At 41.2% G+C, this 26,932-nt stretch overlaps 1 protein-coding gene across 9 annotated transcripts in view; it reads left to right on the top strand.

Annotated features, from left to right (window-relative positions):
• The window catches only part of LOC126365743 (uncharacterized), a 507,155-nt gene extending 495,600 nt beyond the window's left edge, over positions 1–11,555 (top strand). For 5 of the 9 annotated variants that reach the window (XM_050008196.1, XM_050008200.1, XM_050008199.1 and 2 more), the window contains 4 exons: positions 1,246–1,452; positions 9,513–9,627; positions 9,725–9,812; positions 9,911–11,555. In XM_050008196.1, coding sequence (XP_049864153.1) covers positions 1,246–1,452; positions 9,513–9,627; positions 9,725–9,812; positions 9,911–10,928 — 1,428 coding nt within the window. In that variant the 3' untranslated portion in view covers positions 10,929–11,555. The remainder of the gene's footprint in view (positions 1–1,245; positions 1,453–9,512; positions 9,628–9,724; positions 9,813–9,910) is intronic. The other 4 variants (XM_050008203.1, XM_050008201.1, XM_050008205.1 and 1 more) reach the window with 1 other exon arrangement.
• Positions 11,556–26,932: the final 15,377 nt, after the last annotated feature.

The following is a 26,932-nucleotide window of genomic DNA, read 5'->3' as shown; positions in this document are numbered from 1 at the left end:
TACTAGAATCCTCGTAAAGCAGTCAATAGAGAAATTGGACTGTAATTTGTAACTTCAATTTTTTCACCTTTCTTGAAGAGAGGTTTCACAACAGCATATTTGAGCCTGTCGGGCACAGTTGATACATTGAAATTCTGGATGAGTACATAACTAATAGAACCAAAATCTTTTATTCAACATATTGTTTGAGATATTATCTGCTCCAGTGGAATTTTTATTCTTCAAAGAGATGATTCTTTTTAAATTTCAGTTGAAACAAATATGAATTATACCAATATTTCTGGGAGTAGTATTTTGCATAAGATTCAATGCTTCATTAACAGAGCCCTTGCAGCCCCTCTATGCTGACACTGATAAGAAGTGTTTGTTCGAAATATTGGTTGTGTGTTCAGATTTCATTCATGTTTGTTTCTTGAAGTCTTCTAAAGTTATATTATTCTCCCCCCCCCCCCCCCCCCCCCCATCTCTAGCAAAATTCCAAATAGTTTTCATCTTGTGGTTAGAGGTATCAGTTTCTTGTTTGTAATATAATGCTTTTAACTTTTGTATCAGTTTCTTTAGGATCTTACAGTACATTTTATAATGACCAGTTTTATTGTGTCCTTAGACATTCTAACTGCAGTGCAAAGGTCTGTCTTTGTTTTGCACGACTGCTTGATTCCCTGTGCGATCCATGGTTTTTTCAGGGATGCAGAAGTATTGTTTCTAACAATTATATTTTGAAAAACTTATTCACAGAGGGATGAGGATTCAGTTATGACTATGTTAAATTTAGTGTTAACCTCATCTATCCTGTGTGTGTGTGTGTGTGTGTGTGTGTGTGTGTGTGTGTGTGTGTGTGTGTGTGTGTGTGTGTGTGTAATACAAAAGTGAAATATTTACAGCCAAAAAATGTTTTCACTGTTTCCTCATATCTCTGTTCTTGATCTCATTCACAGTGTAATCAAGGCTACCTCAGAGCAATGTAAAATTCACTGACACATTAGAAGTTGGACTCAAAATCTTAATACCACTGTTCTGATGTGGATTTTCCATGGTTCTACAAAGCCTCAAATGAGCACCAAGATTGCCCCATTAATGGTTTCTTTGTTTAAACTTTTCCTTAAGCAATCCTCATTACTCTTAATTGCTCTGTTAAAGAAAGACATTAACCTTAGAACATGTGAAACTGAACCAGATATTATTGTTTCTCAATGGCTTTTTAATTTCATTGGTTTGATAAACAAATCTGTTGTCTGTCCGTAGGACGAAATGTTCCGAATGTCTGATATATCTCTGGCTGGATCAACTAACACCATTGGCTCGGCAATACAGATGGTGGCACCTAAAGAACATGCTCCCAAATCACACCAGGGAGCTGGTGAAGGGGTTGAAGAAGATCATGAATCAACAGAAGCCTCACAGCTGATTCCACCTCGTAAAAACAATCTTGGTCAGAGGAAAATATCAAGGGTATGGATAATTTTTAATTTAATGGAAATACAACCACTCACCTATAGCTGACTGTTGTGTGGTGCAGAGGAAACTGTTTATACAAGCTTCTGAGCTCTTGCTCTTTCTCTGGTAGAGGTACACACACATTCACACACAGACACCCATAAACACAAACCTGTGGTCCAGTGAATATATAAAATACACTCTAAGGAGAAAAAAAGCCAACAATGAAAGAATTTTCCAAATGAGATGTGATATACATATAAAGACAAACAAATGATTGTGGTTTCAGAAAAAATGGATAATTTGTTCAAGAGAGAGAGCTTCACAAATTGATCAAGTCAACAAGTGTTGGTCCACTTTTGGCACTTATACAAGCAGTTGTTCAGCTTGGCATTGATTGATATAATCGGTGGATGTCCTTCTTAGGGTAACTTGCCAAATTCTGTCCAATTGGTGCATTAATCATCAAAATCCCAAAGTGGTAGGAGGGCTCTGCCCATTATCCTCCAAAGGTTCTGAAGTAGGGAGAGATACAGTGACTTTGCTGGCCAAGGTAGGGTTTGGCAAGCACGAAGGCAAGTGTAGAAATTGTCGCCATGTGTGGGTGGGCATTATCTTGCTGAAATGTAAGCCAAGGATGGGTTGCCATGAAGGGGCAACAAAATGGAGCATAGAATATCACTGATATGATGATGTGCTGTAAGGGTGACACAGATGACAACTAAAGGGGTCATGCTATGAAATTAAATGGCACCCCAGACTGTCACTCCTGGTTTTCGGGCCATATGACTGTTGACGGTCAGGTTGGTATCCAACTGCAGTCAAGGGCATCTCCAGACACGTCTCTGCTGGTCATTTGAGCTTAAATCAAATCGGGTTCATCACTGAAGACAATTCTACTCCAGTCAATGAGATTCCAGGCCGAAGATGTGTCTGGAGATGCCCTGGACAGCGACAGAAATGTTCAAGGAAATTTAATACCTCGGTTTACAGAAGAGAAACAAGGAATATACCACACATATTTCCTCGCACATTTCTTCCTCCTTGCATTTGTGCCTTGAGAATGGCAGGGTGTGCTCCTGTCGAAATATCGGCGGAGTTAGTCGATTTTACCCAGCAGCAAACACGTAAGTTATTTGAACGTATGACAGATAGTTATAATTAGGCACACTTCTGAGCTAGTGTCTCCTTCTTCAGGCAGAAGGGTTGAAGGGGAAGGAAGAGGGGTGAAGGAAAAGAATTGGAGAGGTCTAGGAAAAGGGGTAGATTGCGGAAAAGTCGCCCGGAACCGCAGGTCTGGGGAGACCTGTCGGACAGGATGAGAAGGAAAGACTGATTGCTGGGGACTGCACCAGATGATATATGTAAACCTGAGAGTTTAAAGGTGGAAGATGGGGTAATATGCAAGAAAGAGATTATCGCTAAAATCAGTGTGTGTTCTGCCACAGCTTGGTGAGTAGATTTTTTTATCAATCCAATTACACTGTATTGTCAAACATTCATTCTTTTCATTGTTATATTAGCCCATGTGGCTATCATTCCTTCTTATGTAATCCTCTTGTCAGTCTTTGTCGTCGTCTCTCTTGTTTGAACTGTTTTCTGCTTTCTACCTTACGTGCTAATCGCTTTGCTTATTTATCTGTATCAACAAGATTAATCAACACATTGCCCTTACATCTTTTAGGGTACCAAATTCTGTACACATAGACGGGGCCCCATTACTGTTTGTGTATAACAATTCCATTGTTATTTACGAATTTGCCTATAACTATTTACAGGCCACTACACTGCAGGCCCTTCTCCCGATCGTCTTTTGCCAATTTATTCACAAATTTGACAGCTAGTTTCATTCCCATCTTCCACTTCTCTTGTTTATGCATAATTCTTTTATGTTTTTGTGCATTTTTTCCCCACCAAACTGCTCTGATCGACTTTTATTGCCATCTCCTTTGTTACTTTACTTTCGGAACTAAGTAGTTTACATTTTCTCCTATGACTTTCTGTTTATCCAGTTTTTAAAATTTCTCTATTTTCACAACTTTCCCAACTGACTTTTTTTTCTTGTCTTATCATATTCTTAGTATCATATAGACCACTTTTCTGGTGAGACATTTTTGCCCACCCATTAGCTCTTGTTAACCATTGTCTGTTCCAATGATTTTTGTACAAATTTCTCTGATTTTTTTCCTCAATTTTTTCCATCTTTTATCCACCCTCTGCTTATCTTTTTTGCCACTCTAACAATTTATAACACTCCAAACCGTCCTCTCTTGCCATGATGAATCATATTACATATGTTCTTTTCGAAAACAGCTTTTGCACTATCAGAACTTGAAACTTGCTTGTCCCTAGGAGTTACTCCAGAAGTCCTTACATTGAAAGTCCCTGTTTCTGGACGTAACCCTACTCTACACCAGGCTCTTTTATAGTTTCAAATACTCTAATCCCTTGATCTTACCTGGCTAATCTGTCCTATATGCCTCATCAGCCGATTTCCACTCCACTAGAATTTTCTTTTTTTTTATTTTTTATTTATTTTATAAAATCCTGCTGTTATCTTCCCCTCATGTGTCCTTGGATGGTATCATCCACCAAGCCAACTTCAGTCTGCAACAATGCCAGACTCCACCTCAAAAAGCTATCCCACCTTCTCCTAAACTACCTGAATAGTGGTATTTCCCTTCATGTCCTTCTGCAGCTCCCTAAACAGCCACACCATCAACCACCAGTGCTCTCCTACAGACCAAGCTTGGTCAACCTCCTTAACATCTAACAGCCTTCACGACTGCCACCCAGACCAAGAATAACTCGTAATCACAAGAACCAATCACAACAGTACAGTGTCCTCAACCTGTCATCTAAAGCACTCTCCCCTCCTGAATTACCTGTATTATTGAAGGGTCTCACTTTCAGTCCTAAATCTGCATTTAATCATGCTGCTTTGGTGAATGACCTACTTTCCTTTACATGTAATGTCGACTGGAAATATCACATTGCAACCTAATCCCAAAACCTTTCCAACAGTAAACGTGACATAGAACCCTGCATTGAACAGTTTTGACCACGATCCCAACTTAATCCACCACCACTACCTCAAAATCATCCCTTACAAGCCTTTCAAGAATTTCTCACATCCAGCATTGCTTCATAATCCTTCCTCAGGTCCCTAAAACATGATCCTAACCTGTCCTCTGCAGAACTCCAGGCTCTACGTTCCCTAACAGCTGATGACTCTATCATTATCCTCCCAGCAGACAAAGGATCTACCACTGTGGTACTTGATAGAAAGGGGTATGTTAGTGAAGGTCTACGCCAGCTGTCTGACACCTCTACATGCAGCGTCTGCCATAAAGATATTCCATCCCTGTTTGTCTGCCATAAAGATATTCCATCCCTGTGATTCAAACTGACCTGCAGTCCCTCCTTAAAACCTCAGGCCCCTCACAAGGACTAACACTTCAATCCATAGAACTTCTCACCAAACCACACACCCCACCTCTTACCTTCTTCCTAAGATTCAAAAACTCGATCATCCTAGCTGTCCTATAGTTGCTGGGTTCAAAGCACCCACCGAACGTATATCTGCCTCAGTTGATCAGCTTCTGCAAACCATAGTACAAAGACTTCCCTCCTGTATCAGAGTTATGAACCATTTGCTGGATTGTCTGAAATCCTCACCATCCCACTCCCAACACAACCTTGATCATCACAATTGTTGCCACCAGACTGTATGCTCCCTCTGCACCCATCTCCCTACCCTATGCCGCCTCCTACCACCGCCTATACCAGCCCTGTAACTGGCAAAACATACACTGTCAATGGGAGAGCCTCCTGTGAAATGACACATCATATACCAGCTGTTACATAAACAATGTTAGGCATTTTAGATTGGCATAACTACCACCAAATTATCAGTTAGGACAAATGGAGTTTGGCAGAGGGTGTATGCTGGCAACACACAGTATCCTGTTGCAGAGTATGCTATACAATATGACAGTTGTGACCTTGGTGCATGTTTCACTACAGGGTGCCATCTGGGTTCTTCCTCCAGATACTAGTTTCTCATAACTCCGCAGGTGGGAACTGGTTCTCGCCATCTACCTGGCCTTAATTTATGTTAATTTCTTTTGTCTCAGCATTTCTTCACAGTAACTAGTCCTTTCTTGACTCCGTTTTAGTTTTCTTCATTTTTCATTTTCTTACCTGACTATTTTTTTGCAATCCCCTCCCACCTCTGTTACATACAGTCTTGTGTATTACCCTGTCTTCCACCTTTAAGTTCTTATGTTTTCACTTCTCGTCTGGTGCAGTCCCCAACAGTCAGTCTTTCATTCTCATCCCATCTGGTAAGTCTCCCTTGACCTGCAGTTCTGGGTGACTTTTCTGAAATCTACCCCTTTTCCTAGACCTCTTCAGTCCTTTTCTTTCACCCTCTCCCTTCCCTTTCAACTCTTCTGCCTGAAGAAGAAGTCTCTGACTCCGAAAGCATGCTTAATTGTAATCTTCTTTTATGAGAGTGTTCTGCTGCTGCTTGGTGAGTACATATTTTATCTACCCAATTACATTTGATGGTTTTCATTGTTATCTAACTAGATAGGTGAGATAACAAACAAGTTAGTCATGTGCCTTAACCTATGATAGAACACCACAGAATACCATCAAGCTATTATTCAATTGTTTATAAAACTACAAGGAAATGTTATAAATCCAGAGCAATAAACTTTGTGATGAAACTGTCTATTGAGAAATTGTTAAAAACAATCTCCAAGTTGTTCGTGTATCTCAATAAACTAATACACTGAGGTGAAAAAAAGTTAATAGATACCACCAAATATATCAGACCTCCTTTTCCTCCATTGTACTGCAGCAGCTTGATGTGGCATGGGCTCAACAAGTTGTTGGAAGTCTCTTGCAAAAATATTGAGCCATGCTGGCTTGATAGCCATCCATAATCACAGAAGTGTTGCCAGTGCAGGATTTTGTACAGATTGACCTTTCAATTATGTCCCATAAATGTTCAGTGGGATTCATATTGAGCGATGAGGGTGGGCAAATCTTTTTCTCAGATTGTCCAGAATGTTTCCCAAACCAATTGCAAACAAGTGTGGCCTTGTGACGTTTGGAAACATGAAATCTATGAATGGCTGCAAATGGTAGCTGAACATAACCATTTGCAGTCAATGATTGATTCAGCTGGACCAGAGTACCCAGTCTGTACTATGTAAACACAGCCCATACCATTATGGAGTTGCAACCAGCTTGCATAGTGCCATATTGACAATGTGGGTCCATGGCTTCAGAGGGTATGCATCGCATTCAAACCCTATCATCAGCTTTTACCAACTGAAATTGTGCCTCATCTAATCAGGTCATGGTTTTCCACTCATCTAGGGTCCAACTGATATCATCATGACTCCAGGAGAGGCGTTGCAGGTGATGTGCTGTTAGCAAATACATTTCTCTTGGTCATCTTCTGCTACAGCCAACAAATGCCAAATTTCTCTGCACCGTCCTAATGGATATGTTCACAATACACCCCACATTGATACCTCGAGTTAGTTCATGCAATGCAAATGCTGCTGCTCTTGGTCATTAAGTGAAGACCATCAGCCACTGAGTTGTCCATGGTGAGAGGTAGTGCCTGAAATGTGGTATTCTCGGCACACTCTTGATGCTATGGGTCTCAGAATATTAAATTCCCTAATGGTTTCCAAAATGGAATGTCCCAGTTCCAACTACCACTCTGTGTTCAAAGTTTGTTAATCCCCGTAGTGCAGCCATAATCACATAGGATGCATTTCCACTTAAATCACTTTAATACAAATGACAGGTCCACCAATGCACTGCCCTTTTATACATTGCGTATGCAACGCCAGCACCATCTCTATATGTGCATATTGCTATCGCATGACTTTTGTCACCTCAGTTTATATCCAACAACATCAGAATGGATCAAATGCACAGATTAACATTTTGTTATATATAAAAAACAAATATGCTGTGACTTACCAAATGAGAAAACTCTGGTAAGTAGACACAATAAAAAACACACAAACACACAAACACTCTCACAAATTTCAAGATTTCGCAACCCAAGGTTGCTTCATCAGGAAAGATGTGTGTGTGTGTGTGTGTGTGTGTGTGTGTGTGTGTGTGTGTGTGTGTGTGTGTAAGTCTTTCCGCTCCTGGGATTGGAATGATTCCTTACCCTCTCCCTTAAAACCCACATCCTTTCGTCTTTCCCTCTCCTTCCCTCTTTACTGATGAAGCAACCTTGCATTGCGAAAGCTTGAAATTAGTGTGAGTGTTTGTGTGTTTTTTATTGTGTCTATTTACCAGTACTTTCTTGTTTGGTCACACCATCTTTGTTTTTTATATATATTTTTCCCACGTGGAATTTTCCTCCTATTATATTAACATTATGTTCTATAGAGAGCAGAGGCTCAAAATGTTGGGAAACAGCAGCCATGGCGACTGAGACATAATTTTCAAAACATCCCGTACAGTAAAGTATAATTAAAACTGGAATAAAATAACTTTAAAACTGTAGTCGTGAGATTTGATACTTGAGTGTGATTACCAGAGTAGAGTATGCCATGCAATGAGCACATCAACATAGTTTATATATATATATATATATATATATATATATATATATATATATATATATATATATATATATATATATATACTTGGGTAACATAGACTCCCACCACATCATCCTACTAATGCTTTATCTTATATACAGAGTGACAATTATTGAACTATATGAAACAAAACATAAATTAGTTACAATCTATGGCATGCACACACTTTATTCAACATATAAACATCACTACAGATATTCAGATTTAGGTTATGACTAGTTTGGACAAGAAGAGAATAGAAGCTTTCGAAATGTGGTGCTACAGAAGAATACTGAAGATAAGGTGGATAGATCACGTAACTAATGAGGAGGTATTGAATAGGATTGGGGAGAAGAGAAGTTTGTGGCACAACTTGACTAGAAGAAGGGATCGGTTGGTAGGACATGTTTTGAGGCATCAAGGGATCACAAATTTAGCATTGGAGGGCAGTGTGGAGGGTAAAAATCGTAGAGGGAGACCGAGAGATGAGTACACTAAGCAGATTCAGAAGGATGTAGGTTGCAGTAGGTACTGGGAGATGAAGAAGCTTGCACAGGATAGAGTAGCATGGAGAGCTGCATCAAACCAGTCTCAGGACTGAAGACCACAACAACAACATGTTCGATATGCCTGCCATCATTGGCGACGATGTGATGCAAACTAATAGTAAAGTTCTGCGTGACCCACCGAACTGTTGTAACAGCAATGCTGACAGTGACCTCCTGAATGGCTGTTTTCAGCTCAGCAGTGGGGTTATTGCTGTACACCTTATCTTTAATATAGCCCCGAAAAAAAGTCGCATGTGTTAAGATCCAGAGAATGTGACAGCCAATCGAAGCCCATGCCAGTGGCCTCTGGGTACCCCAGAGCCAGAATGCAGTCCCCAAAGTGCCCCTCCACCTGCAGCCAGGGCTGATTTAAGGCACAAGTGACATTAGTGGCCATTTGAGGCTGTGAGGTTTTTATAAAGGACTTTAAGCAATTAGAAGAAAATTTTACACAATTAGAAGCAGCAGCAGCAGCTTGGGACACCAATGTGAGAGGAGCACCAGGGGTGTCTAGGTGCAAGATTTATGTACAGTGTGTATCACAGTAGAAGTGAAAATTCTTGTGGATGAAAGTTTAAGGAAAAAGGGAGAAGGAGGGAGTACCAAAGAATAAGTCACTTGTTTGGTGAAATGTTCTCAAACCAGCTCTTTCTGCAGCTTACAGCATTCTGTAACTCTTCAGCTTCCTTGTATGCTGCAAATAGTGGTTATGCTGACCATCAGCAACATGTCATAGTAATCTGAAAAAATGTCTATTTCACTCTGCTGCTATTAGTAGTGTAATTAAAAAAAAGTGCAGAAATATTCTATTTTACAGGCTAATTTTTTATTACTAATTTTTAAGTATTTTACAGATGAACCATGGTAAAGTCATATTATTCTGTAATAATTTTCTTTTCAGAATCTGTCTGCTGAAATAAAGGCTGTTGATTTATCTGTAGCAGATGATGGGAGTGATGCCAGCTGTAGCTCTGGCAAAATAACCTTCTATCCAGACTGCAACAGTAATGCCCATTGTAAGCAACAGTTCTGATGTTACAAATCAAGAGTAGAAACAGTAAGATTTTAAGTTCTTTGGAAACTGTATTATACATATGTGATTACCTTTTTCAGTAGCTGTCTCAGATACATATCCATCACCGTCGTCATCAAAAGTTACAGAAATATTCAAAAGAGGGTTGAGATCAGTGAAAGAAGACTGGTAAGCAGAATAACAGCACAACACACCTGTATGTTAGATATATAATGTTGATTTATTTCGACATGCTAACATGTTTCATTTTATTCATTCGTTTACAGGAGAGACAGTGTAACGTCATCGCCTTCTGTGACTATAACTGAACCAGCTGCTGCAGGAGAGCAGCAGAGTATGACTACAAGAGTTATAATTCCCAATAGTCCCCCTAAACGACAAACCTTCTTACCCATTTCTACTTATTCATCAGCTGTCAAAGATATAAAAAGAAAAATTTCTGATCCGAAGAGTGACATTCCTCGGCAGCAACTGGCTAGTAGTTTAACTCGTAGTTTACAACAACAATTATTTGAGGGATCCCCAAGGACTGTCCCTCATCCAAAGCCAGAGCCTGCTCAGCTTGCTGAAACCCATATTTCAATTAGTGAACCACCATGTACAGAGCTGAATATATATGAGCCAAACATAAAACCTGAACATGAACCTGTGGTTACAATCTTGCCTCCAGTATCACATTTTACATCAACCACTGCTACCGCAACAGTAGTACCCAGTGATATGGTGTTAACTACTTCTGTCTCCCTTCCATCTGCTACTGTAACAACAACTAGCACCATTACAACATCTGCAGGATCTACCCAGCCAGTTACTACATTTGTTTCTTCTCCAATAGCTTCCGCACAGCGGGATGCTACAGTTATCAACATACAGCCACATTCTGAAACGGACACTATCAGTGAGTTTGAAGAGAAGATAAGTAACATCCTTGCTTCACAGCAGTTACCTTTCCAAACATGTGCTTCAGAAGAAGTACCAAATCAAGAAACCACAATGCCAGAGGAGAGTCCTCCACCTCCACAGTACATTCCAAGTGCGGCCATACCAGTACCGTCAGTGTCACCTGCCCGAGCAGCAAGTGCAACAGATATGTTGGAGAGTGATTTTGAGCTTATAGAAGCTGCATTAATGCCTATGCAAAGGAGAACTCATCATGATTATCACAACTTGGAGCCAATAAGTGAGCATGGGGAAGTGTCCTCAGACAGTCCTGTGACATCAGCCATTGAGTCTGATGGGACATCAGAAGCCGCTAACCTTGAAAGAGAAGGTTTACCTACCTGAAAACATGAGACGTTTTAATGAATTGTACAAAAAAAGCAGTATTTATATGTAAACATTTTTGAGAGAGAGCTATTTTAATGTCCTCAGAAAAATGTGTACTTAAAGTATTCCTACTACTTTTAAAGTGCCTGTAATGAATGGATGCTGTGATATTCTGTGAATGCTCTTTGCAACTGAAACATATCAGTGTCGTAAGTGATACGCTTATTTTATTTTATAACTAAATATACTTAACTTTATTAATCTTGTACAGAAAAGACACACACTGAGAACTCTTCATATTTTTTAAATGAAATGTCACAAACATGGTATCAACTGGAAATTATTATTACAGCTGTGACAGTCTCCTCAGTTCCTTCCTTTTCCTCAAATGTATGAATATTTGCATAGTGTGTGCAGTATCAAATCAGAATGAAAGATTTAAGTAATATTTATATTTACAATAATTTACCTTGTTCCTGAAGGTGTGAGGAAGACCAAATTATACTTACAAAAAAATCACTGCAAAAAATGTGTAAATTACAGAGTAAATGTGGATGAAATCAGGCACCGAATTGATATTTGCCTGTGTAAAAATCCGAACTGGTTTATTAAAACTGTGCTTTGCTACCACACTTTTGACATTAACCTCTTTGGGTCCGGTTTTTTTCCTCCAGAAAATGCATTTACTGCCTGATAAAGATGATTTTTTTTTCAATATTTAAAATATCATTTGACAAATTAATATGGAAGCCATATAGTGAAAGGTACTACAGTTTGCAGTGAAGTTCTTACCATAAGGAGACAAGATCAGTGATGCAGCAAGTGTTCATAACCAACAACATGCAAAGCCATATTCTAATTGGATGGTCATAAAAGTACCCAATTTCAGGCTTATTTTCAGTTGTTTTGTAGATGATCTTGCACTGGTTTCTAATGATGAGATCCCATTTCCATAATTACACACATTCATAGTAAGGCATTGTGCTGGAAGGAAACATTGCACAGACAAAAGACTCAACTGCAAGTACTTTTTTAAAATTTTTATATATAAAGGGAAACTTTTTGCCACAGCCAGCTTGACTGAAATAGGATATCTGTACAATTTCTGTTGTGATGAATAAGGCTGGAATTGAAGTTTCTTGAAAGACTGTCAAACCAAAGAAAACTCTATTATCTTCTCTGAATCACTGGAGCAAGATTACTGTATTATTTATCATTTTCTCTCACGAGCAGACTCTGTGGATCATATTAAGTTTGTAGTGGAGCAGAAAAGTATTCTAGTGTTAGAGAAATGATGCCCAGAAAAGACATTCCAGCCACTCCATGGGAAAGAAAATTGTACGACTTACAAACAACAGTTAGCTGAACAGTTTTCATTGTCAACATGATGTATTATCAGCAAAAAGCTATCTAATATGGAATTTAGTTCTGGAAATAATTTGAGGAATAGAAGTAATGCCTCACCAAATAATAGAAGTGCTCAGTCATCACTAGGAGTATAAATACAACTAAAAACTTCACTAGATTTCAGACAAATCCTTCTTCAGAACTATAGAATGCGCACTTGTGCGTGTCTCCCCCCCCCCCCCCCCCCTCCACCCTCCACCCTCCACCCTCCAAACACACACACACACACACACACACACACACACACACACACCTGCTAAAGAATGTATCTCTAGTGAGATCAGTTGGGCTGCAGTAGGAATAGTGGGCAGTACCTGATGACACAGAGAAGGTAGATCAAAGAAAGAGGGAGACTGTGAAGAAGAGGGCGTGGGTGCAGGATGAGCAAAGTCAGGGTCATTGGGTAGCAAAAGAAGTGGGTAAGAGGCAAGGCCCAGTGGAAACTGAGGCCAGAATAATTTAAGAGATCGAAGGATGTGTTGCGATATATGTAATTCAGAGAAGCTAGTGTTTGGGTGGAAGGATCCAGATAGCAAGGGTTGTAAAGCAGCCTATGAAATTGAAAATTTTGGCTCAGCAATTTGATGGGGCAGCATAAGCCTGTGTATTTGACAGTGATTCAGTTTCCCTGGTGTTCCTGAGCATCAACATGGAGAAAAGGTCAGAGGTACTCTGACTACAGCCTGTCCCTACGTGAGATGCTACCACAGCTACAAGCTTGTTGTATGGTGCCGCTTATTTGCATGAGGTGCCTGTAAATACAGTTGCCATACACTTATCAGTCAGTCTCTCTAGTTCATTGAAGCCTTGGAGATGTGCCATTGATTAGTAAAGTATTTTGACCTTACTTATATTACGTTTTTGATTCAAATTGCACTCTGGAATTTTTGTGTACACTGAAGATGACTTTGCTACACACTGCACTCAGGAACTGCATGTTTATTCTGCCGGCCTCTGGCTGTAATGAAGAGTGAGTGTTCAAGAACTGTTTTCTACCTATGCAGACTAAGATAGAACAGTGGTGAGGAGGATATTCTCACCATGCAACTATTCCTGTGAAGCATGGATCGTGAGTTTCTAAAGTTGTGGCAGCAGCAATTGCAGCTGCAACAGTAACAACAATTGCAGCAACAGTAACACAATCACTGGGAATTCCAGCAACAGTGGAAATTCCAATAGCAACAACAGAAATTGTTGTTTCAACTAGTGGTAAACCAACAGTAGTCTACAGCTGCAGCTTCATTGTCTCACCTTCGCCATTCACTTGCTTCAAAGAGGCAAATGAGGGTTGGGAGGTCTATTTACCTAGTTTTATTCTTCATTGCAAGGCAAGTCAAATAACTGGGCCAGAGTGGGCTCTTACTGTCTGAAGTGGTGCAAAAACTACGCCCACTCTCAACTAAATTTTTTGGCTTAGATGCTTTCTGGTTTCCAATTTCGAGACCAAGTGAATTTAGTTTCAACTGTGATACCATTCACAGAATTTGACACCTTCTGTGTGCAATATAAGCAACTGTTTGAACCTGTTAGGTTGTGCAACAGGTTTCAAAGGCCCACACATTCTTAAAACAAACAGCAGGCCTAACTCTCGTAAAACATGTCTAGTGCTTTCACCATGCACAATCTACATAAAGCAGAACTACATTGCAAAGCATGGGAGTAATACCTCAGTATCACCCAGCCAGAGGGAAATGTTCACGGTCATAGCTAAGAAGCCAAATTGATCACTTAGGATCCGTCACAATTTTAAGTCTACCTTTAATGCTCAAGCAAATGTTGATCTGTATCTAATTTCTAGACCACAGGAACTGTTGGCAAAGGTAGATCTCACTAATGCCTACTTTCAATTGCCTATGGATCATCAGACATCGCAGTTTTTAGTGATTAATATGCCATTTGAAATGTATTATTGTAACATGAGTGCCATTGGTGTTGCAACCTCTCCTGCAATATTTCAGAGGCATCTTAAGCAGCTAATCCAAGATATCCCAGACCGTAATAATTATTTAGATGATTACCAGCTCCAAAGAATTAAGTTTTTTGTTTCTGGGAAAAATAAATTATTACACAAAATTTATTCCCATTCAGACCACATTTCTCATCTACTTAATCAGCTGCATAAAAAAGGTGTATTTGGTTAGACAGTTGCATGCAAGAAAGCTTTCTTGGAACTTAAAAAAGTGCCTTAGGTCGGCCCCAAACCTACCAGTGTTCCATTCTGGAATTGTAGCATTGGTGCCATGCTGCCCCACAAAATATGCTAATGGTATGGACCAGCCCATTGTTTTTGCATCTAAACCATTAAATGTGGCACAGAGAAATCATTCACAAATTGATAAAGAGGCATTGACTACCATACAATCCATCAGGCAGTTTCACATATATCTCTCGGTACTACGTTTCACCGATCAAAAGACTTCATTTCACTATTCGGTCCCCATTTGAAACTTCTCAATAAGATGGCATGGTGGCTGCAATGATGGGCATTGTTTCTGAGTAACTATATTTACAAGATCCATTAACAGACCACCACACAGCACTCAAATGCAGACATACTTTTTCATTATGCATGCAACTGAGATGCTCAGTTTGACAGGCACAAGGAGCTGTGTTTTGCCTTGGATGCAAATCAGTTACACACCCACAACAAATTCCTGACTAAGGCATGCAAAGTTGCTCCAGAAACAGGCCTTGACCTGCTACTTTGCAGGGTGCCAGTTGTACAGCAGGTTTGGCCAGAGCACCTGCCTAAGGGCACCAACCTGGAATGGCATACCTATTTTTCACTATGACACATGCTTAATGTCATGTTGTGCTGCATAGGATTCTGAATGCCGGGCAGTGGTTCCTCCCATGCTCAGCTCTCACATACTGAAGATCCTCCAAACAGAACACTGGGGTATGTCACAATGAAGGCAACAGCATGGTATTAGTTTGACTGGCCTGATGTTGATTCCACCACAAAACACACTGGCTAGAACTGCCAGGTCTGCATCCACGATCAATCAATCTTGGCACAGTGTTTCAACCCTTGGCCACATCCTGACCACTCCTGGCAAAAAGTACACATTAATTTTGCAAGACCATTCTGGGGAGCAATGTCACTGCTAGTTGATGACAACGTCTCTAACTTGTGCATGTGGCATGAATGGCTACCACAACCACAGTGTTATATTTACAATAGAGAGAGAGAGAGAGAGAGAGAGAGAGAGAGAGAGAGAGAGAGAGAGAGAGAGAGAGAGAGCACCTACCACACTGGTTTCTGAGAATGGCCTGCAATTCACAGCATCTGCATTTCGGAGAACTGTGAATGCAGTGGCGTTAAGCATATAACCATCACCACTTTCCATTTTGTATCCAATTCAGAAGCTGAGCAGAATGAGGCAGGGAAGGCAAATGGTCGACTGTGGTTTGTTGGTAGAATTTAGGGAAAGTGTGGTTCATCTATAAAGGAGACCTGTATAGGACCCAATGTGACTTTCTTGAGTACTTTTTGAATGTTTGGGATCTCTACCAGGTTGGATTAAAGGAAGACATCGAAACAATTAAAGAGATTTCGATATCTTATGGAGTATATATGTAGATGTAGAGGATGGTCCGGACCTTCAAAATGCAGATGTGCAAGATAATGACAACAACTGACTTGGGGAGACTCACCAGATTCCTCTCCACCTACTGGTCAAAACCCTTAAATTTACATACTCTGGCCAAAAGTTTACATGGGCGCAGGCTCTGCACCCTCTTCAGGCTGCTGCACATGACTCAGCAGGCCCACCACCTATGCACGCAACTTGTGCTTTCAGTCAGATTGAGCCAATGCGTTGTTCCTGGTAATAGGGGCAGGAAGCATTTGAGGTTGCAGCTGGCCAGGTGTGTTCGGTTAAGCATCCCAACTGGCTTCAGCCACAGTGAGACATACTCTCCCCTCATTTACTGATTAGCCAAGGTCTATGCATCCACTTCTAGGACAAACCTGTCTAACAGTCTGCCTGCTATCACATCACCTCTGCCCATAAGTTCGGCATTGACAAAGAGTCGACAGTGACCAGTAGTGGTGCCGATTTAGATGGAACCACTTGTAATTCGCACCAACAACAGTGACCCCCTTACCACTTAATCAAAAATTTTATGACTAGGGTTCCATTTAACCCCATCTCTTTCATGGCTGGTACCTACTCCCGTGCTGGCAGAACTAAGCTGCAACTCAGAACCCATCGATCTACCGAAAGTTCCACTGACTGTGGAGACACCCAAGTCAGCTGATCATTTCAAGGATCTACTGTGGGAGCCTTTTCTTGTGGAGTCTGGCATTTCTTTTCCCCCCTTTCTTGATGAAGTCAGCACAGGCTGGGCCATTTCCAGCTCTACATGCCAAATAAAGGGGGGAGGGAGATTTAGCATTTAACAGTAATTCAGATTCGATACCCAGCCTGAGTATTGATGTGGAAGACAGGTCAGAGACACTCCAGCCACAACCTGCTCCCATGTGAGGCACCGTTGCACCTGTAAGTGTGCCATCCACTAGTGCATGAGTGCCTGTATGTAGAGCAGTCTCTAGTTCATTGGAGCCTTAACTAAGTGCCATTGGTTAGTAGTGTTTGACTTTGCCTGTATTTTGTTTATGATTCAGATTGTTCCCTGGACTGCTCGTGTACAGCTGTGGACTTTGCTTTTGGGTAGCCATTCACTTCACGAACATTACCATCATCAACCTCAGGAACCACCTTTCTGTTTCACCAATATCTGCATTACTGCCAATATGAATGTTCATCAACTGGACAGGACTGGAATAGTTGTGTTGGGTGGGTATAATGGATTGGTCTTTCTCCTGGGTTTCCACATAGGCAAGATCTATGTGGCAGGGGTTGGGAGTAGGTGTCATATATAGATGGACCAGGACATTGTGTAGATTGTGTGAGCAGGGGAATATTACTTCAGGAGGTATGGAAAGAATTTGGATAAGATATTCGTTTTCCATTAGAATGTTAAGTAGTCAAAGGCCTGGTGAGGGATATTGTTCAGTTGCTCCAGCCTGGGATGATATTAGGTGATTGGGGGGTACTCCTTCGCAACTGATTTCTTGGGTGGTCAGTGGATTGGAGACGTGTGTGGACATGGCATGAGAAATCTGTCTGCAGACTAGGATTGAGAGCTAATGTCTATCTGTGAAAGCCTTCAGCATGTTATGTAAGAGATAGCTCATCAGTGCTGGTGCGTTGTCCTTGGGAGTCTAGATTATATCGAAGTGATTCTTTACTGTGGGTCATCAGCTATCAAAAATGCACGTACTGTTGATGGTTGGTGGGGCTGATATGGACAGAGGTTTAGATGAAGCCATCAGAAAGTCCAGGGAGGTGGCATGTTGGCCTGAGGAAGACCAGATGAAGTGGATGGGAGAGAAAGTCCTGAGGTTGAGCTACGTAGGGAATGATGATAGGGCCTCTTGACCCTGGGTCTAGATCATGAATGTATCACCAATGAACTTGAACCAAGACAAGAGTCTTTGAATGGCTAGAAAGGTTTCCTCAAGCTGGCATATAAACAAGAGGGTGCTCTCATGCCATTGCCATGCCGTGGATTTGTTTGTACATCTTTGCCTAAAGGAGAAGTAAGTGTGCATGAGAATGACATTAATTAGATACATAAGGAATAAAATAGTACCTTTGGGATCTAAACAACAATGAGAGGAATATACTGTTCGATAGTGACAAGGCTATTTGCAGAGGGGATGCTAGTGCTTAGGGATGTGGCAGTGATTGAAGCATTACTGATGTGATTAAGTCTCTTGGCCTTTCTTCTTTGACCATCCTCATGTAATTGTTGGATTTGGTGAACAGTCATTAAGTGACACAAGAAACACTGTAGAAATCAATTTTTTATCTGCTCATATGTATTGTTACTTAGTAACATTCTATGATCAGCTTTTTATCCAGGATTTTTTGCAGTTAATTTATCACATAATCTACAGAATTTTTAAAGTGGCAACATCAATTTTTCAGTTTAACAACCAGGCAATGACTGATAAATAACATAGTGACTGTACTGTTTGATTAGTGGATGTGAACCCATAACACAAGGTCTGAATTAATTGATTAATTGCTTAGTACCTTTACATTATAATAGCTGATTACTGACTGACTGCAAGCCACATAATGAAACCTAGATGTTTGATCTAGCTTCTGACAGCCTGTGGCTTTGTACACACTGGCTGTTTATAGATGTGCATATTACATAAAATACAGCAAAATTAGAGAACACAAAAGTACAGTGAGCAAACAGGTAAGCTTCTGAACTAGGAGCAGTATAACTAGCGGATGGTAATGTACACTCATGCTCATAAATTAAGGATAATGCAGAATGTGGTGCCACAAAATGTGACACTAGACAAAACTGGCACTAACAGCATAGGCACATAGGGAACACACATGACACAGATCTGTAAGTCCACAGTATTGGTTATAAGTTGAGAAAACCATCCTGAACCACATGTGCAACAAAACGCCTCTGTTTCCTGCATGTGTACTCCAACATCAATATGGGATATGATCACCATGCACACGTACACAGGCCACACAATGGGTTGACATACTCTGGATCATGTGGTCGAGCAGCTGCTGGGGTATAGCCTCCCATTCTCGCACCAGTGCCTGTCGGAGCTCCTGACGTGTCCTAGGGGTTGAAGACGTGCATCGATACATCGACTGAGAGCATCTCAGACATGCTCGATGGGGTTTAGGTCTGGAGAACAGGCAGGCCACTCCATTCGCCTGATATCTTCTGTTTCAAGGTACTCATCCACGATTGCTGCTCGGTGGGGCCGTGCATAATCATCTGTCAGGAGGAAGATGGGACCCACTGCACCACTGAAAAGGTGGACATACTGGTGCAAAATGATGTCCTGATATATCTGACCTGTGACAGTTCCTCTGTCAAGACATGCAGGGGTGTACGTGGACCAATCATAATCCCACCCCATATCATCAAATCACGACCTCCATACAGGTCCCTTTTAAGGACCTTAAGGGGTTGGTATCTGGTTCCTGGTTCATGCCAGATGAAAACCCAGCAAGAATCAATGTTCAGACTATACCTGGACTTGTCCGTGAACATAACCTGGGACCGCTGTTCCAATGACTGTGCACTGTGCTCTTGACACCAGTCTTTACGGGCTCTCCCTGTGACCAGGATCAGTGGAATGCACCTTGTAGGTCTCCAGGCGAATAAACCATGTCTGTTCAGTCGTCTGTAAACTGTGTGTCTGGAGACAACTGTTCCAGTGTCTGTGCTAAGGTCCCGAGCAAGGCTACATGGTGAGATATCGGTCTTCTTTGTTGTGTTGTACCCTGTGGGCGTCCCGTACTGTAGTGCCTGGACATGTTTTCTGACTGCTGTAATCGTTGCCATAATCTTGAGATCACACTTTGTGGCACACAGAGGGGCCCGTGCTACAACCTGCTGTGTTTGATCACCCTCCAGTTGCCCTAGTATTCTACTACTCATAATGTCATTATATATGTATTCTTTGAGCCATTTTCAACACACAGTCACCATTAACACATCTGAAAATGTCTGCACACTTACTTGCTGCACTATACTCTGACATGCACCAACACACCTTTGCGTATGTGGACTGCTGCCAGCACCCCTGTGCGACAACCACAGGTCAAATACACTGCATGGTCATACACCATGGAGGTTTAAATCTGCAAATTGCCCACCAGAGCATTGTTTCACCATGTATCAGCATGAGTGTACTATTTTATGAGGGAGCAATTTAATGTGCATGGGAATCCCAAAAAGTTTTGAGAAAGTAAGTTTTTTTTTTCCTCCTCCTCCTCCTCCTGCTGCTGCTGCTGCTTCTTCAAAGTGTTTTTACTTATTCAGGTTATTCACAAAGACACTCTTAATCTACTTCTTTCGCCAAGTGTTTTGTTCAGCATTTCCCATTGAAGTCCTCTCCAATTTACGTTGATTTTCTAACTGGAGTAATTAACAAACTACAAGGTTACATTAGTAAAATTATACAATTTCAGGGACAAAACTGCATTAGTGAATTTTGGAAATAAGTATATTTTAAGAAAAGAGCAGTCTAGAACTTGAAAAATAATGAATACAAATAACTTTTGAAATTAAGTTTACAGGAAAAAATGTTTGTTATAAAGTGGAACATGGGGGGCTTTTAAATAAAGTAAGTCAACCTTCAAATATATGATTTTCACACATTTTGACAAGCATAATCTCTGTGTGTATTGTAAATACTGAATATGTCTTTAAAATAAATATTTACTGGTGAACTAACTATACAGGGTGTACATAAAGTCCAGGAACACTTGCAATTATTTATTGCACAAGAACTAACATTGTACAGATGTCCTACATATTGCATTTTGAAGAAAAACTCTAAAAGTTCTTTTTTTTTTTTACAAACATTTTGAGTTCACAGGATGGACCACACACAGATTTCCTTGGACACTCTGTGTATGTCTATGATACGTGCTTCACATTCACTTAATTCACACTGGAATGTCCGCTTCTCTTTGCCGGACACAAGTAACCCACCGTAACAAATTTGTTGTGCCAGTGATAAATGGCCTTCCTTGTTTGGTGGATTCTTACCATACTTGATTCTAAACATGTGTTGAACAGCTGTAGCAAACTTGTTTTTGTTGAACTCCAACACACACAAAGCTTGCTTCACACCTGAACTCGCCATGTTTGTGACTAGCGCTTGTGACGGTTTGCCTTCTTTATTCCTTCTCTTCATTTGTTTGTCCTCAGTGTCGACTTACTGTGTTGGTACACCCCCAATAATACACAGTTATATGGCCAGTGCACTACTGCTTAACCTTCGATAAGCCTCATTAATAAATTGCAGGCAAATATCCACATAATGCTACAATAGTTTCCTGTTGAACATCTACAAGCAATAAAAACCTATTCTTGAAGAAAAACAAGGTAAATATGAAACAGACTCTGTCATTGTTTTAATACATGGCCTCATTGTGTTACACTTATTTCACAGATGCATTGTTGTTCTCGTCTGAAACTCAGCCATGGACTGACTGTCTCAGGACCAAATATCTGGCCCTTAAACAGGGTGTTACAAAAAGGTACGGCCAAACTTTCAGGAAACATTCCTCACACACAAAGAAAGAAAATATGTTATGTGGACATGTGTCCGGAAATGCTTACTTTCCATGTTAGAGCTCATTTTATTACTTCTCTTCAAATCACATTAATCATGGAATGAAAACACACACCAACAGAACATACCAGCGTGACTTCAAACACTTAGTTACAGGAAATGTTCTCCATTAGCAAGGATACATGCATCCACCCTCCGTTGCATGGAATCCCTGATGTGCTGATGCAGCCCTGGAGAATGGCGTATTGTATCACAGCCGTCTACAATAGGAGCACGAAGAGTATCTACATTTGGTACCGGGGTTGTGTAGACAAGAGCTTTCAAATGCCCCCATAATTGAAAGTCAAGAGGGTTGAGGTGAGGAGAGCGTGGGGGCCATGGAATTGGTCTGCCTCTACCAATCCATCGGTCACCGAATCTGTTGTTGAGAAGCATACGAACACTTCGACTGAAATGTGCAGGAGGTCCATTGTACATGAACCACATGTTGTGTCGTACTTTTAAAGGCACATGTTCTAGCAGCACAGGTAGAGTATCCCGCATGAAATCATAACGTGCTCCATTGAGCGTAGGTGGAAGAACATTGGGCCCAATCAAGACATCACCAACAATGCCTGCCCAAACGTTCACAGAAAATCTGTGTTGATGACGTGATTGCACAATTGCGTGCGGATTCTCGTCAGCCCACACATGTTGATTGTGAAAATTTACAATATGATCACATTGGAATGAAGACTCATCCGTAAAGAGAACATTTGCACTGAAATGAGGATTGACACATTGTTGGATGAACCATTCGCAGAAGTGTATCCATGTAGGCCAATCAGCTGCTGGTAGTGCCTGTACATGGTACAGAAACAACTAGTTCTCCCATAGCATTCTCCATACAGTGACATGGTCAATGTTAGCTTGTACGGCAGCAACTTCTCTGACATTGACATTAGGGTTATCGTCAACTGCACGAAGAATTGCCTCGTCCATTACAGGTGTCCTCATCGTTCTAGGTCTTCCCCAGTCGCGAGTCATAGGCTGGAATGTTCCATGCTGCCTAAGAGGCCGATCAATTGCTTCAAACGTCTTCCTGTCAGGACACCTTCGTTCTGGAAATCTGTCTCGATACAAACGTACCATGCCACGGCTATTGCCCTGTGCTAATCCATACATCAAATGAGCATCTGCCAACTCCGCATTTGTAAACATTGCACTGACTGCAAAACCACGTTCATGATGAACACCAACCTGTTGATGCTACGTACTGATTTGCTTGATGCTAGTACTGTAGAACAATGAGTCGCATGTCAACACAAGCACCAAAGTCAACATTACCTTCTTTCAATTGGGCCAACTGGCAGTGAATCGAGGAAGTACAGTACACACTGATGAAACTAAAATGAGCTCTAATAAGGAAATTAAGCGTTTCCAGACACATGTCCACATAACATATTTTCTCTCTTTGTGTGTGAGGAATGTTTCCTGAAAGTTTGGCCGTACCTTTTTGTAACACCCTGTATATCCTCGCAATAATAGGTACTGAAACTACAATTAAAACTTAACTCATTAAATTAACTGAATACATCAAAAAATTGGTTCTTTTTAACAATTTCTTGCACTGTAAGGGTTAAGCCGAATTATTTGTTTAAATCATGAAATTAATAAATATTGTTACACAAACAATACTTTTGACAAAACTGTTAATTACTTTGGAATTATTTAAGGGCTAGCTTTGCGAACATGTTTTCAAATAGATCCTATAAGGATACCATTAGTTGTTCCTCCAAATGTCTATTATTAGTACAGAATTTATATTTGTTTATAAATCAACAATAGAATTTAAGTTATGAAACAATTGCTGATTTCACCCTACAATAAAAGATGCTAACTAGGAACAGTCCAAATTGATTTGAAAAATCAATTATGTACATAAAACTAAGCACAAAATTAGATCTGGTGTTATTATCTTTAAAACGGGGGGGGGGGGGGGGGGGGGGGGGGGGTTGCAGGCAGGCAACCTTTCACTTTTATGAAAATGCACATTATACTCATGCCGCCGTGTCATCCTCGGACCATAGGCGTCATTGGATGCGAATATGGAGAGGCATGTGTTCAGCACACCGCTCTCCCAGCCATATGTCAGTTTTCAAGACTGGAAATAGTAATTAGTCAGACATGAGAAAGTGAATTTTAATGAGGCAGATGGCAAAACAAGAGGGGAAAATATCCCAGCTTACTTCGACACACGCTGACTATCACCAAATTACCAAACTACGCTGTGGCAGTATACATGGAGGAAAAAAAAATTTCATGATTTCTCTTCAAAATGACATATGTATGATATCTGTACAATGTTTGGTGCTTGTGCAATAAATAATTGAAAGTATTCCCGGACTTTATGTACAACCTGTATTATTGTCACCAGAAAATTTCTCTGTGAATAATAAAGTTATGGAAATAAGTCAGATCAGAATTTAATCATTTAACATTATTATGAGATATGCTATTGTGTGTATACTGATAAAAAGAAAAAAGTATTTAAGGAGTAGAACTACTACTCACCATATCTCACAAATAGGGATTGAAGTGGTAATGTTGAGGAGAGGTTGAGTCAATGAAGGAAGTGGTTTTCCTTTTTGATATTGAAAGTTAGATTGTGGGCAATTATGGGGCATATTGTTCAACAAGCTGAAGTCCTTTAGCAAGGCCACAATACTCAGATACAGTGAGGTGTCAAAGATTACTTGCTTTATTATTTTGGGAAGCGGAAAGTAGTTGGGGTAAGAAGGAGATTGATTCATGGAAGAGATTCTGGGGTGGGCCTAAGGATTGGAGTAGGTGTTGGAATTCATGCTAGACTTCTGGGAAGGAATTACAATAGCAAGGCTTGTAAGTGGATGAATCTTACAATAGGCTGTTGCCTTTTGTCAGTTAGTGACAGTGGTTTATCACTAAAGTGACACAAAGCCTTTGTCTGCAGAGATGAGATTACAATGGCACCTGTCCTAAGGTTGTAAATGGCTGTTCTTTCTTTTGCTCAGAGGTTTGTGTTCCTGGGAAGGATGGTGAGCAAAGCTGGAGGTAAAGACTTTGTGGAAGGTTCCCAGGGGTTGATTAGCTGGACAGAAGTGTGAACTGGGACAGACACAATTCAGTGTTGGATTTTGGCTGGAGGGACTGCATTTGCAATTGAGTATGGGGTTGAAGGTGATGACTTTAGACAGGACTGAAACAACTGTAGGATGAATTTTTTGGCAAAGATGTAAACTAAATTTTCCAATTATATAGATATTACAAAGATCACTTTATCTATTGACAAGTTGCCTGTTTGTGTTAATGTAAACTTTTTGTGAAACCTTCAATAGGCTGTTCAGTGCCTTTGACATACGCTGATCTCTCATAATATAATGACCACCTACCTAATACCCGTATGTCTACTTTTGGCGTGGATAACAGCAGCGACATGTCATGGTATGGAAGCAGTGAGGCCTTGGTAGGTCTGCTGGAGGGAATCTGCACACACAAGTCACCTGATCCCCATAAATTCCCAGATGGAAGTGATGAGCTGACCCCATGTTCAGTCACATCCCAGATTTGTTCGACAGAGGTTAGATCTGGCAATTTGGGGGGGCCAGCACATCAACTGGAACTCACAGCTGTGTTCCTTGAACCACTCCTGACCTTGTAACATGGCGCATTATCTTGTTGAAAAACGGCATTGCCACCGGGAAACATGACCATCGTGAAGGGATGTATGTGGTCGCAGCCAGCATACAATATTTCGTGGCTGTCAAGATACCTTGCATGAGCTCCACTGGACCCATGGGTACTCGCATGACTGTTCTCCAGAACATAATGCAGCCACCACCAGCTTGTCTGCATGTGACAGAACAGGTGTAAAGGAACTGTTCCCTGGAAGATGGCGGATTCACACCCTCCTATCGGCATGATGAGGAAGGTATCAGGTCTCATCAGACAATGCATTGCTCTGCCACTGCACCAACTTCCAGTGCTGATGGTTATGTGCCCATTTCAGTTGTAGTTGCCGATGTCTTGGTGTTAACATTGGCATGTGCATGGGTCGTCAGCTGGCCCATCATTAGGAAGTTGAATGCACTGAGTGTTCAGACACACTTGCATTCAGCCCAGCATTAAAGTCTGATGTTAATTCCACCACAGTTCACTGCATGTCCTGTTTTACCAGTCTGCAACATCTGATATTTGTAAAGAGGCATGGCTGCCCAATCCCACAACGTCTAGACATAGTTTCACTTTGGTTTCCCATCGTGTTGAAGACACCCAACAAGTCATGCAGTTTCCAAAATGCTTGTGTCAAGCCTCTGGGCCACCACAATCTGTCGTCAGTCAAATTCAGGTAGTCCATGTGCTTTCCCTATCCTACATATGGACAGCACACTTATTGTTACTACATGCACAGTGGGTGTGTATCTGGCTAGCAGTCATTCCCTGCTAGGTGACGCTGCTATCACCTGCGCAGGGTTACATCAATAACAGATCAATGGTTATAATGTTCTGGCTAAACAGTGTAACTGTTACATGTTACCTATACCAAACAGTGATACACCTTTGGCCAAGACGGAGCATTCCTGTGGTGAGAAAATAGCCACATCAAAAAAAGTTTTGTATCACTACGTTTCCCAGAACTCCTGAAGATAGAAGTTGACTGTGGATATTGTATCACAGACACAGTCCCTTTGACTGTTCAGAGATGTCACTAAACATGCCTAAAGATGTAAACAACCATGCATGAGCAGCACCTATGGACGGAAGGGGTCCGATAGCTGATCAGTTCCAGTCATTCCACCAGGAAGAAGCTACACGGCTTGTGTTGTCTGTAGTTCAACCGTGCCTAGACAGTTAATACTGTGCCAGAATGAGATTTTCACTCTGCAGCGGAGTGTGCGCTGATATGAAACTTCCTGGCAGATTAAAACTGTGTGCCCGACCGAGACTCGAACTCGGGACCTTTGCCTTTCGCGAGCAAGTGCTCTACCAACTGAGCTACCGAAGCACGACTCACGCCTGGTACTCACAGCTTTACTTCTGCCAGTATCCGTCTCCTACCTTCCAAACTTTACAGAAGCTCTCCTGCGAACCTTGCAGAACTAACACTCCTGAAAGAAAGGATATTGCGGAGACATGGCTTAGCCACTTCTGTAAAGTTTGGAAGGTAGGAGACGGATACTGGCAGAAGTAAAGCTGTGAGTACCGGGCGTGAGTCGTGCTTCGGTAGCTCAGATGGTAGAGCACTTGCTCGCGAAAGGCAAAGGTCCCGAGTTCGAGTCTCGGTCGGGCACACAGTTTTAATCTGCCAGGAAGTTTCAGTAAATACTGTGGTTCGAACATGTCCACATTGTTACTTTGTGCCAGGAAGGGCTCTCAACAAGGGAAGTGTCCAGATGTCTCAGAGTGAACCAAAGCGATGTAGTTCGGACATGAAGGGCATAAAGGGAGACAG

Source organism: Schistocerca gregaria, chromosome 4 (assembly GCF_023897955.1).
Source record: "Schistocerca gregaria isolate iqSchGreg1 chromosome 4, iqSchGreg1.2, whole genome shotgun sequence".
Lineage (NCBI taxonomy): Eukaryota > Metazoa > Arthropoda > Insecta > Orthoptera > Acrididae > Schistocerca > Schistocerca gregaria.
The sequence above is the reverse complement of the archived record's forward strand: the minus strand, read 5'-3'. Positions and strand labels throughout refer to the sequence as shown.